The 13,305-nt window shown below is 39.9% G+C and overlaps 1 protein-coding gene across 1 annotated transcript in view; it reads left to right on the top strand.

Moving 5' to 3' along the window:
* GGT7 (gamma-glutamyltransferase 7) overlaps nt 1–13,305 on the top strand; it is a 33,317-nt gene continuing 20,012 nt past the window's right edge. Inside the window, exon 1 of the mRNA XM_014053160.2 lies at nt 1–253. Coding sequence (XP_013908635.2) covers nt 46–253 — 208 coding nt within the window. The 5' untranslated portion in view covers nt 1–45. The remainder of the gene's footprint in view (nt 254–13,305) is intronic.

Below are 13,305 nucleotides of genomic sequence, written 5' to 3'. Positions count from 1 at the left end.
ACCGGCCAACCAGCGCGCCTGCCTGGCTAAGGAGGCGCAAGCAGGATGGCGGCGGCGGCGGCCCCGGCTGCAGGGGCCGCCGAGAAGGAGGCGAACCAGGAGAGCAGCCTGGGCGCCTATTCGCCCGTGGATTATATGAGCATCACCAGCTTCCCCCGCTTGCCCGAAGAGGAGGCGGGCAGCGTCATCGCCCCCGAGAGCTGCCTGCGCTCCAGGAAAGAGGAGGATGCCTTCCTGGCAGAGCAGGACACCGGTGAGCGCGGATCTTAGCCCGTTTGCTCGCCGGGCCTCTCCATCCGACCAGCCGCCAGCGGGACCTTCACGACCATCTCTCCATCCTCCCCCTTCCCGTCACCTCCGCGGCCTCCATCCCATCCCAATCGGACCGGCTCCTCCGGGACTGGCTCTCGTCCTGCCCTTCGCCCGCTTCCCCGCATCTCTCCTTTGGCGGGTGGGCGGGCGGGGCTTCTGCGTCATCCCTTCCTTCTCCCCCCTCCCGAAGCGTTTTGGCACCGGCCCAGCGGTGCAGCTGTCCCGCATCCTTCGCCTACCCTGCTTCTGCCCTTCCCGCTTCTCCTGCCTGCCCCTCTCCTGACGTCCTTGCCGGGAGTCTCCAGTCCTCCATCTCCCCTGCTCTGCACCATCTTTCCCCTCCTTTGGCCTCCATTCACCTTCCACTGTTGCTGATGAGGCTGTAGGAGTGCTAGGCTGCATGGCCAGGCTGTGGAGGCTCCTGGACTGTCTCTTTCCATTGTCTTGTTTCCATCCCATTTCCATTCCTCTCCTCTTTCATCCCTCCCTCCCTCCCTCCCTTCCTTCCTTCATTCCTTCTACCTTTCTATCAACTCTACTGTCAGGGCAATAATGTAAGTGATTGTATTGCCTCCATCCCATGATATCTTTCTGATCACACTATAGTCTCTTGCTCTCCAAAGTATCCATACTGATGCTAATGCAGCCTTTCCTAATATCTGTGCCCTGTTGTAGATGCATTGGATTGCAACTCCCAGAATTCCCCAGCCAGCCATCTCTCATTCTATGCCAACTTTTTACCTTCCCTGAAAATGTCTCAGGTTGATTAAGGACCCAGGACTTGGTGTTTTTTTAACTGTTTCTCTCAGTTCTTCATACTTGAGAATAACTTTGTGAGGTGTCACTGAATTTTGATCTTCGGAATGTTATTTACTATTCTAAGGTCTTCAGATCAGTCTAAAAGTGTGAGAGAAAAAACAGTAGTATGCTGAAAATTACCCAGGGTAAAGTTTGCTATTGCTTCAGTAGATATCTTCAATACTTAAGAGCATGGGACCTGTAGCAGCTGAGATATAGCCAAGATCTTGTTCTCAGATTTATTACTTATTGCAGCACATAGGGTCAATAGTTAGAATAGAGCTTCCAGTCAGCACAGCAATTCTTAAAGCAATTATCTCTAGCGTGGTGCATTTCAGAATAGTTAGACTACAACTCTCACAATCCCCATCCTGCATAACTGATGGTTACTAAGAAGAGGGGACAGTCTGGAAAAGGTTGTCTTAAAGTTCTCTGGTCTCATAAATATAGTTTTCTGTGTCACCCAATCAAGCTGATTGGCATTAGGTTAAGATGACAAAAGAGCATCTCTTCATGTGTTGTGTAGGTAAACTTAGTATAGTATAGCCTTTATTGTCATTGTACATCATGTATACAACAAAATTGGAAAGTTCAAATAAATAAATAAACAAAGATAAAATAGAACAGTGTAAAGTACTTTTCATCCTGAATGGTTGTTCAATTAGTAGCCAGTTATTTTAATGGATAATTATGAATTATTATGAGCTAGATTGATTGTGAAGTCACCCTGTAATTGGAAATGTTGCCTTCTCCTGCTTCCCAGTTCCGGAGAGACTTTTAAATGTGGAGTTCTTGGTGTGTTCTGAGCAGCAGGCTAGGTAACATCCTTATGTAACCAAGTAATGAAATGTGTGCAGAAAAAAAAAATCATGCTCAAAACAACAAGGACCCAATAGTTCAATCCTGAGGGTTTTTTTTTATACAGTTGGGAGCAGAGTTTGCATGTTTATTCCAGCCTCCCTCCCTGCCCCCCAAAGCTTGCATTTGGTCTTCCCCTAAGAGACTAACCCTCTTCAGTCACATTAGAGCTGTGTTTCTCAACCTTGGCAACTTGAAGATGTCCGGACTTCAACTCCCAGAATTCCCAGCTGGCTGGGGAATTCTGGGAGTTGAAGTCCAGACATCTTCAAGTTGCCAAGGTTGAGAAACACTGCATTAGAGAATTCACAAGTCTAAACCAATGAAAAAAACCATATTATTTATTTATGTCTAAAACTCTATGTTCACAAAATGAAATGCTTCTAGTACAAATTGCATTAAAGAGTATCTTTTTTCTCTCTCAAAGTCCTTTCACGTTAAAAATGAACTAGTAAAAACCACATCTAGATGAAAATATGCCTCATTTTCCGTAAATACTAATTTCTTGTGAAAATAGAGTCTGGTTTTTCTATTAGTTTATTTTAGGGAAGATTGAGAAATGTCACTAAAATGTTCAAGATATGTATTCTGTTAAGGCCAGGACTTAAATTTTAAAGCAAAGAGAAAAAATGAGCTCAGCATCAACAAAGGGTATGGGGCATGCACACTTTCATTTCAGAATAATAGCTTTTAATTTACTTTTTTTTAACGATACAACTTTATTTGAATCTACATTGATCTTTTTTTTTTTGCTTCCCGCCTTCCTGTTGTGTATTTTTTTTCCCCATGCACCTTCTATGAAGTGGACAATGAAACCTCATAATTTCCTATGGGACAAGATTTATGGTCCAAGGACAATTTCTGGAATTCATAGAACATAAACTGCAAAATCCTTGTGTCTTACTTTATTATAGAGGCTAGGAAAGAAGAAGGCTGAGTCACCAATACTTCCTTGTGTCTGCTTTGAAATATTTAGGATGTTGTGGCAAATAATAGCTAAGGTTCCAGTACCTCAGTCAAAGCAAAGGAAATTTGTTAAGCAAGTAGTCTTGAGCTGCTGGAGGAAAGTGGGAATATAAATCTAATCCATCCAAAAAGGATTGATTCAAATCCCCATTGGGCTAAGAAACAGATCTCTTATGAAGATCATATTGCTGAAAACTGACATGATCTCCTTGGAGGAAAATAATACCAAGATGTGTCTTATTTTTTTTTCTATTTTACCATCATTCCTTAATTTTCCCTACTTTCCATTTGTCGTTGCCATTGTCATTTTGAATAAAATATGTGTGTGTATATGTGTGATTATCTTGCTTTTATCTTGATTATAATGCCATCTCAGACTTCTGAAGTTTGAGAATCAAATAGATCATGTATTTCAATCCTGATATAATTAGGCATCTGCTTATTTCTTTTTAAGTAATAAGGATTCTGTTGATTTGAAGGTTAAAATATTCTTCATTTGGAGTTTAATTACATGTTTGGCATGTTTCATGGTGTGTTTTCTCCATCCTCCACAGCTGGTCCAAAACACTTTACTATTTGAGACAGAATAGCAAATGTTCTATCCTTCCTAATATAAAATTTAAGGAAACCTTTAGTGTCACAGGGTAAACATGTATACTATGTTGCACTATGCAGTGTTGTTTAAATTTTCCCATAAGGCAAAATATAGTTGGACAAAACCCAAGTGTTTGCTATGTATAAAATACAATGCTACATTGTGTAGGTTTACTTAATACTTTCATATCTCATAATTTCCCCTGATTCACACTTTTGTAGGTAAATTTATCCTCTCTATACTGGGGAACAGAGGAAGAATGGTGGGGATACTATTTGCCAATTACCAGTCCTGCTCTCCATTTTAATATTTACAGTACATTCTCCCAAATGTCAGAGTATTAATTTGTATGGAAATATAATTGCTGCAGACAATACTAATGCCAATCAATAATCTTGAACTACTGCCATAGAAATACCAAATTTTAATAAAATTATGTGTTCTTAAATTCTTCATATTTTTAAAAACCTTGATTATTCATTATGCTAGCACTTATTGTTTAGAAAGTACATTTCAAGACTTCCAATTTTTTCATATTTCGTTTTGGAAGTCACTGTAATAAAAGCAATCCATGTTTTATTTTTCTACTACAGGGCAGAGATGGGTTCCTACCGGTTCGGCCCAATTTGGCTGAACTGGTAGTAACTTGACGGCCTGGGTCACTGGAACTGGCAGCGACCCAGGCCTGCCACACTCCCGAACCGCTGTAGACGCCACCATCTTGTTTTTGTCTTCTGCTCATGCGCAGAGCCATTTTTGTTGCACTGCGCATGCGCACGCATCAAGCCTGCGTAGCGTCTCTGAGCAAACAGCAGCCGGCACCCACCCTTGCTACAGGTGATTTTTTTCTACTATCCCTCCATTCTGTGGCCAATCGATCACACTTCCCATATATTATTTTTAGCATTTAAGGGATCTAATCATTTCACTAAGTAATTTCATTAATCCAATACACAGTACTATTATTTTAACAAAGGGTTGTAGTTTTTAGAAACAGAAAACTGATTTCAGGGCCAGAGGAAACCTTACTGGTCTGTCAACTCTGCCCTTGGAGCTATTTTTTTTTTTTTTTGGTCAGATAATGGACATGTGTTTATCCCAAGCTTGTTTAAACTCAGTGACTGTTGATTGACCCACTATTTTCACTGACATTGTTTCCAAGCTTCCACTATTATTTCTGTGAAGTAATATTTAACATTACTTTTGAACTCTCCTCTTGTCAGTTTGAGGATGTGCCCCTCTGTTCGTGTTTGCTTAATATTAAAAATACTGCATTCTAGAATCTTATTCACGTTCTTATACATTTAAAGGTTTCAAACTTGTCCCCACTTATCCTTCTGTCATCCAGGCTGTACATATTCAATTCCTCCAATCCAAAATTAACTTCATAGGTTACTCGGCAACTGCAACACAAGGATTAGTTATCTGTAGGTCTATTACATAGATATGTATTAGAACTACGGTTGATGCTGTGCAATGATTATTATTGGTTTCCTCCCTTCTTTTACTATAATAGGATAGATTTCATATGTATTACTAGAAAAAAATGCATGTTTCTATCTAGTTTCTGATATGTAAAGTAGGAAATGAAGTTTGAAATCAACTTGAATAGAATGTCTAAATTGCTCCTGCAAGCAGGTGAGTTTGCAATTGTTTAGTACATTCCTGCATATGTCAACAGTGAACTTTTTTTTCTGCCTGTATTTTAACTGAAACTCCTTTTTTAATTCACCCACCATCTCTTTTCTATAAAGTTGCATTCATTTGAGAATGGCTTTTCTGAATGTTAATCTTTCTGGCTGAATTTTGGTGCACAATTAAAACAGGTTTCATAAATTGAATAAAATGTCCCTTTGAGAATAATTTTCTTCACCATTCCATATTTCTCAGGAAAAGCTTTGCCATCCATATGCCATTTTGAAGAAAACTAAAGATATCAAAAGCATGCAAATATTTGTTCTTTTCTCTGGAAAAACTAACATCTAGATGTGGTAGTCTTTACCAAATGACACGGAATGGTTTTGACACCCTGGAATATGGCTATACATTTTAGAAACATCCAATAGCATCACCATGGTGTTGGTAACATAGACCAAACAGAAGTTGGCATATTACTTGTTGCCACTTCACAATCTTTGCAAAGATGTTGTCAATAATATACAGATAGTCCTGACGTTATGGCCACAATTGAGCCCAAACTTTATGTTGCTAAGTGAAACATTTCTTAAGTGAGTTTGCCCTATTTACAACTTTTCTTGCCACAGTTGTTAAGTGAATCATTGCATTTCTTAATTTAATAACATTGTTGTTAAGCGAATTTGGCTTCCCCATTGACTTTGCTTGTCAGAAGGTTGGAAAAATGTAACCACATGACCCTGGGACACTGCGACCATCATAAATATGAACCACTTGCCAAGCACCTGAATTTTGATCACGTGACCATGGGGATGCCACAATGGTCGTAAGTGTGAAAACAGTCCTAAGCCACTTTTTTCAGTGCCATTGTAACTTTAAATGGTCACAAATGAACCATTGTAAGTTGAGGACCACCTGTATTAGTAATGTGAAATGAAGGAGAGAAAACATCATTTTCACCTTTATTACAAAATCTCTTATGTTTTAGGATGCTTCTGAAGGAATTTTCTCCTGGATTTGCATTTATAGGTATCTGGCGTGCAAAATGATCATGGCTTGTTTTACTCAATGATTATGCACAGATCAAAATGACTTCTTCCTTATTCAGCCTTTCCTTCTTCAAAAACCTTCCCACTCCCCACTTTTTCCTTTTTTACAGTACTTGTTTCCTCCTCTAAAGGAAACTGACATGATGAAGAAAAGGCTTTGCCGGTGTCATCTACAAATATTTGCTGTCTTTGTTTACATGTAAACCATATTTACTGAATACAATGAAAATTCTTTTTTCCTAAGGATGTCTGAAAACTTTAGACTTGAGTTTTAGCTTATATTTCCATATTTTCATTTAAAATAGCTTAAATAAATATATTTTGGCTAAGTGTCAGTCATGCCACAATGATCAAGGTTTGAAAACTAAGTATAGGTTTCTTGCCAAAAAAGAAAGGGCTGTCCCATTTTCTCAGCAATCCAAAAACTCATCACAAAATGAATAATTGACTGCATTGAACTGACTAGAAGTGAGAGATCCTTCTTTTACCTAGCCTTGTGTGTAAAGAAGGATTAAGGTTACAAAAAGGAGAAGCATCTTCCAAAATCTTTGATTTGATTTGATTTAAAAAGTTTATAGGCCACCTAATCCCGAAGGACTCCGGGCGGCTTACAGAAAATAAAATTTAAAAAGTAAAGAGTAAAAAAAAACGGAGGAAAACAGATTAAAAAACCACATCATGCACCCAGTCTAATCAGGGCTGGACCTCGGTCATGAGGTCAACAGCCCCAGGCCTGCCGGAATAGCCAGGTTTTGATAGCCTTTCGGAAGGCCATGAGAGTGGGTAGGGTCCGGATCTCTCTCCATAGGGTCGGAGCGGCTACAGAGAAGGCCCACCCTGTGCGATCTTATCGGCCGTTGGGAGGTATGCGGCAGAAGACAGTCTCACAGATATCCGGGTCCTAGGCCATATAGGGCTTTAAAGGTAATGACCAGCACCTTGAATCATGCTCAGAGACCGATAGGGAGCCAGTACAGCTCACAGAGGATAGGTGTAATGTGGGTGTACCTTGGTACACCCAGTATCGCTCGCGCGGCTGCATTCTGGACTACTTGTAGTCTCCGAACACTTTTCAGGGGCAGCCCCATGTAGAGCGCATTACAGTAGTCAAGTCTTGAGGTGACGAGGGCATGAGTGACCGTTTGAAGTGCCTCCTGATCCAAATAGGGCCGCAACTGGTGCACCAGGCGAACCTGGGCAAAGGCCCCCCTGGTCACAGCCGACAGGTGATGTTCTAACATCAGCTGTGGATCCAGGAGGACCCCCAAGTTGCGGACCCTCTCTGAGGGGTGTAAATTTTCACCCCCCCAGGCTTAGGGAATGTTATTGATTCTAATGGGGAAGGGTGATTTGGAGGTCGTCTTAATATCTAGGATGAGGAGTAGGTCATGGGAACATTAAGGATACAATTCAAGTATTAGATATCATGAAGCGGACAATACATTGGTAAAGTTGTATTTTGACTTCAGAGAATAGTAAGTTTCCCACTATTGGAAGGGATTCAAAATTGTCTTAGGCCCATCCCTTAAATAGTGTAGAAAATACTGCATACATTTAGCATTTAATTTGTGGGTGTAACTACTTAAGTCCCTTTATGCTTCACTATAATTATCTAGAAAATAAAGTCATCATATAGGAAATAGATTATTTACAGATCAAACCATCAGTATATTTAAATTTGTCCATATAGTATTTGAATTGAGTTTCGCTTGTTTCTGTAATACTCAAACTGCACGTTTCAATAAAAATTAGAATATTTTTGTTTGTATACCTACAGTTTGCTACCTATGAAATGACTGTATTTTACCTCAACAATATGATTTCTAGAAATAAAACCTTGGGCCAAGTTCCAAACAGAATTCAGCAGCTCCCTGCCTCTCCCCTTTATTTTAAATCAGTGGTTCTCAACCTGTGGGTGGGGACCCCTTTGGTGGTCGAACGACCCTTTCACAGGGGTCGCCTAAGACCATCGGAAAATACATATTTTCAAAAAAAATGGAAAACATAAAATAATGTTATCGTTGCGGGTCACCACAACATGAGGAACTGTATTAAAGGGTCGCGGCATTAGGAAGGTGGAGACCCACTGTTTTAAATGGAGAAAATGATGTACAGGTAGTTAAAAATATTGCTATGTTAATAGGCTTAACTCTGGATGGATTGTGTTCTGATTTTGCTAGTATGATACGATCTAAGGCACAGGTGTCAAACTTGCGTCACGTTGATGTCACATGACCTATCACCAGGGGTGGGTTCCGGTACTGCTGGTTTGCTTGTGGGCACGCCATGCACGCACACACGCTTGATGCACACTGCGCGCATGCACAGTGCAATAAATATTGCTCTGTGCATGCACAGAAGCAAAATACAAAATGGCAGTGTCTATGGCGCTGCCTGGAGAACTGGTTTGGGGGTGTGACAGGCCTGGATCTCCTCCAGTTCCAGCGACCCAGGCCACCAAACCACTACCAGTTCAACCGAACCGGTCCAAACTGGTAGGAACCCACCACTGCCTATCACAACATTTTTTCACAGAGCTCAGGTGGGCGTGACCTGCATATGACACATCCGGTTTGACACCCCTAAGATATCCCTTATAGATAAGCATGTGGACTCAGGAAATCAGTTGTGTTTTGTTCTTTTTCCATTTTAAAAAATTGTTACATTAAAATATATTTACATGCAACATTTGTTTCATTTTCTTCTTACCTATGTCCTATGGCTTAATAACAATGTAATCTACAGTATAAAACACTGAGATCACTTACATCAGTGGATCTCAACCTTCCTAATGCTGTGACCCTTTAATACAGTTCCTCATGTTGTGGTGACCCCCAACTATAAAATTCTTTTATGTTTTCCGTATTTTTTTGAAAATATGTGTTTTCCGATGGTCTTAGCCGACCCCTGTGAAAGGGCCGTTCGACCCCCAAAGGGGTCCCGACCCACAGGTTGAGAACCACTGACTTACATGCATGTGCCAGATTTAGCAGTAGCAGCAATAACACTTAGACTTATATACCGCTTCACAGTGCTTTATAGCCCTCTCTAAGCGGTTTATAGATACAGTCTAATACAGTTTATAAGAGTAAATGTGCGGGGGTTTTTTACGTGAATTTAGTTGCAAAGTTATTTAAATGTGGTTTTGTCCTACATGAGCTCATGTATGCAAGACTTTAAAGCAGTCAATCCCTAGTCTCCTACCTTTCAGATATATTCAGTTCCAGAATTTCCAGCCAACAGGGCCTGAGTTGGAATCCCAACAGGAGATTCCAGCCAGAGGTGGCTGTTTTAAAAGGAAGAAAAATCTGGGTGCATGCTTGATATTGATTGTGCTTGATTATACCTCAGGATAAGTACAAGGAGTCCTTGAGTTACAATCACACTAAAAAAAATGTGACTTTTGACCATTTTTCACACTTAAAACCATTGCAGCACCCCCATGGTCACCTGATCAAAATTCAGATACTTGGCAACTGACCTGTATTTATGATAGTTGCAGTGTCCCAGGGTCATGTGATCACCTTTTGCAAACCTCTGACAAGCAAAGTCAATGGGGAAGCCAGATTCACTTAACAACCATGTTACTAACATAGCATCTGCAGTAATTCACAAGAACTGTGGTAAGCAAGGTCATCAAATGGGGCAAAATTCACTTAGCAAATGTCTTGCTTAGCAACAGCAATGTTGGGTCCCATTGTTGTCATAAGTCGAGGACTACCTGTAATTCTTTAAGGGTTCAGTTCAGTGGTGGGATTCAAATTTTTTTACTACCAGTTCTGTGGGCGTGGCTTGGTGGGCGTGGCTTGGCTTGGTGGGCGTGGCAGGGGGAAGGATACTGTAAAATCCCCATTTCCTCCCATCAGAGGTGGTATTTACTGGTTCTCCAAACTACTCAAAATTTCCACTACCAGTTCTCCAGAACTGGTCAGAACCTGCTGAATACCACCTCTGGTTCAGTTGTACCACAGGTCAGTTTAATTCCTAGAGTTTAGGTACATTTTCACCAACCATCTGTAATTTATGGCTACACACTATAATGGTAGTAGGAAATGTTTTCAGCAATTGAAAAGCAACCCCAATCCTCTTCTACTCCCACCCCCACCCCATGCACGAATTTGTATCTCTAGCACCTGGAGTTGAAAGGTTGATCGCACAATTACCAAAGGTCCCACAGCCCTTTTAACTTCTGTTGGGAAAGGGGAAAAACAAAGAAGAATGATCTCAATGAAACAAGCATTTCATGTTCTAATTGAATTTTTAAAGAAATCTCAAAGGCCTGAACACTGCAGAATCAAACATAGATCTTACTGAGATATGGATAGCTGTGACAAGGGTGCTCATAATGGCCTCTTTCACAAGCAGAATATTCTGCATGGCACAAGGACCAGTTGGGACCAAATGTGAAGAAATGTGCTCGCGGAAAGAGGAAACACAACTTTGTACAGTTTGACATCACAAAGTTAAGCAAGCCATTACTAAGAGCATTTTTGTCTAACTGGAATGTTAGGCAAATTGCACTCCTATAAAATAAGGAAAGCCAAAGTCTCCTCTTACTGCAGAAAAGAGCACAGAAGTTGGGCATGCAAGCAGCAGAGTGGATTATTAGGAAGGATGCAAAGTTGGTTTTGTAGAGACAGTTGCTTGTGAATGAGAAATATATCAGGTGGATGGGAGGGGTGCATAGGAATTGTGCTGAAGCTAACTGTGGGTCAAATTGGGTTAGCAGAGGCTCTATGGCCAGGTGTAGGCAATGAATTATTATTAAATGTGAAATCACAGTTTCCAGTTCTTTAGCTGAGATTGGCCTTCATTTGCACCAAGTTCTTCTGAAAGAATGTCATAATGTATTAGCATTGTGTGAGGATCCAAACAGTGTGGCCTTTTGTAGTTGACAGATGGACATTTTCTCAATGAGTAGATTTGCTAAATGCCTTCAAACTTTTTGTTCTGGCACCCAGCATGCCCATTATTCCTGGGACCACCATGATCAGTTTATGCCATAATCTTTCACTTTCTATTTTTAGATCCTGATACTTGTGATCTTCTCCAATTCTTTGCCTTCTATATTACTATCCTCTGGTATTGTTTCATCAATTATGCATCTGTTCTTTTAAACCAGAGTTAAATCTGATGTGTTATGTGCAAAGACTTTATATTCAGAAATCCCACAGTATTTTAATCTGCTTATTTTCAACTACTTTTTCAAGTATATATTCTCGCCAATTTTTAATTACTAGCACATAATTTTTACAGATTGTTATTACATTGTATTTATTATGTTATATACTTATCATTATCTTTACGAACATCCAAGCCATTTTTGACCACAATTTTTGAAAATTGGTGGCATAATTTCCTGTCTTTTAGACAAGAGAAATTCATAAAAAAATTATAATGGGCTTAATGTGGTTGAGCAAGATGAACAAATCATCTTAAGCCAGTGCATCCAATGGCTATGATGTCTGGAGGTCAGAGGAGTTGTTGTCCAATATAGATGTATCCAGTTGATGTCCTATACAGATGTCCAGAGCACTCTTCTAATTTACAAAACAAATAAAAACTACCATAATTTGATAATTATGTATAGCAGTGATGCTTAATCATTTAACATTCCTAGCAGACATTATAGGATCTATGCTTTAAAGCAGTGTTTCTCAACCTTGGTGACTTTAAGTCCTGCGGACTTCAACTCCCAGAATTCTGGGAGTTGAAGTCCGCAGGACTTAAAGTCACCAAGGTTGAGAAACACTGCTTTAAAGTAAAGAAAAAAATGCACCTTTTTAGGCATAGATAAATGCATTTTTAAAAAACAAGGATTTCACTTGGCCTTTGAGTAAGTGCCAGTGACTTACTGTAACTCCAAAAAAATGAGCATGGCCATTAGAGAATATAATTTTTCCCTGGTCCCAAATCATAATTTTGTACAATTTATATATAATATAGTCTATATTGTCCACCCACTTAATGTATTTTTAAGATTTCTTGCTATAATATAATTTGCCAGAACTCATGGGACTCAGAATGCATACCATGCCTTAGAATTCAAATTCTCCAGGAATGGTATAGACCATTGCCCGAATTCCTCTACATGAAGACTACTAATCATTTCTCATTGAATTGCTCTGTATCTTCCTGGATAACATCAGGTGCTAAATCTCATCTCCAAATCCGCCACAGTAGCTTTTAAGGACTGCAGAAGCAGTTTTGCACTGAATAATCTATATTGAGGAGAAATGTGCTGTGAAGAGGCAAGTTTAACTTTTCAAAGGGTTCTTCTATGCACAATTTATGCAGGAGACCATTTGAAATACGGTGAAGAAAATTCACTGTATTTTAATTCCATCTTTCCCTGTCAGTATTTTCCTTTCAGTATTCCATTCCTTGGCACCTGTCAGTTACTCAGTCAATACCTACCATTTTTTCATTAGGTTGTTTCTAAAGGGATTAGCATACTATTGTTAATTGTTGTTGAGCTCTTCTCTCTGGAAACCTTAAGATTCTCCCAAGCCTTCGGTTACATTCCTATAAAATGTGGTTGGAATCATTTTTTATATCTGGTTCTACACCATGACAAATACAGTAAAAAATCTGTGAGCTGATTATTTTCATTCACAAATCTTTTGCTGTCCCATGTGATCCATATAGCTCTGAAGGAAAGAACGTATAGTAAATCCAGACTACAACAATAGTTAGTTGTTTCAGGCTCTTGAAATCTTTAAAGAATGTCTTAAGGTTCTATCCAACTACAGTTTGTTCTTCCTTCCCACAAAAAAAGATTTAGATTGCGATTGTGTCTGCATCTTGAACCATCATTTAGTATTTTAGTATTTTAGTATTTTATTAGGATTTATAGGCCGCCCTTTTCCCTGAGGGGACTCAGGGCGGCTTACAATCATTAGGGAGGGGGTGCAATTCAAAATAAACAATATGTGAGCAAAATAAAATAATAAAAACACAACTTGCATTCAACATTCAACACTCGGGTGGGGCAAATTAGAGGCTTATCCCCAGGCCTGTTGGGATAGCCAGGTCTTGAGGGCTGCGCGGAAGGCCTGGACGGTGGTGAGGGTGCGTATCTCGACGGGGAGA

The sequence above is a fragment of the Thamnophis sirtalis genome, unplaced genomic scaffold (assembly GCF_051295495.1).
Source record: "Thamnophis sirtalis isolate CommonGarterSnake01/CBP01778 unplaced genomic scaffold, rThaSir2_p1.2 scaffold_7, whole genome shotgun sequence".
Classification (NCBI taxonomy): domain Eukaryota; kingdom Metazoa; phylum Chordata; class Lepidosauria; order Squamata; family Natricidae; genus Thamnophis; species Thamnophis sirtalis.
The sequence above is the reverse complement of the archived record's forward strand: the minus strand, read 5'-3'. Positions and strand labels throughout refer to the sequence as shown.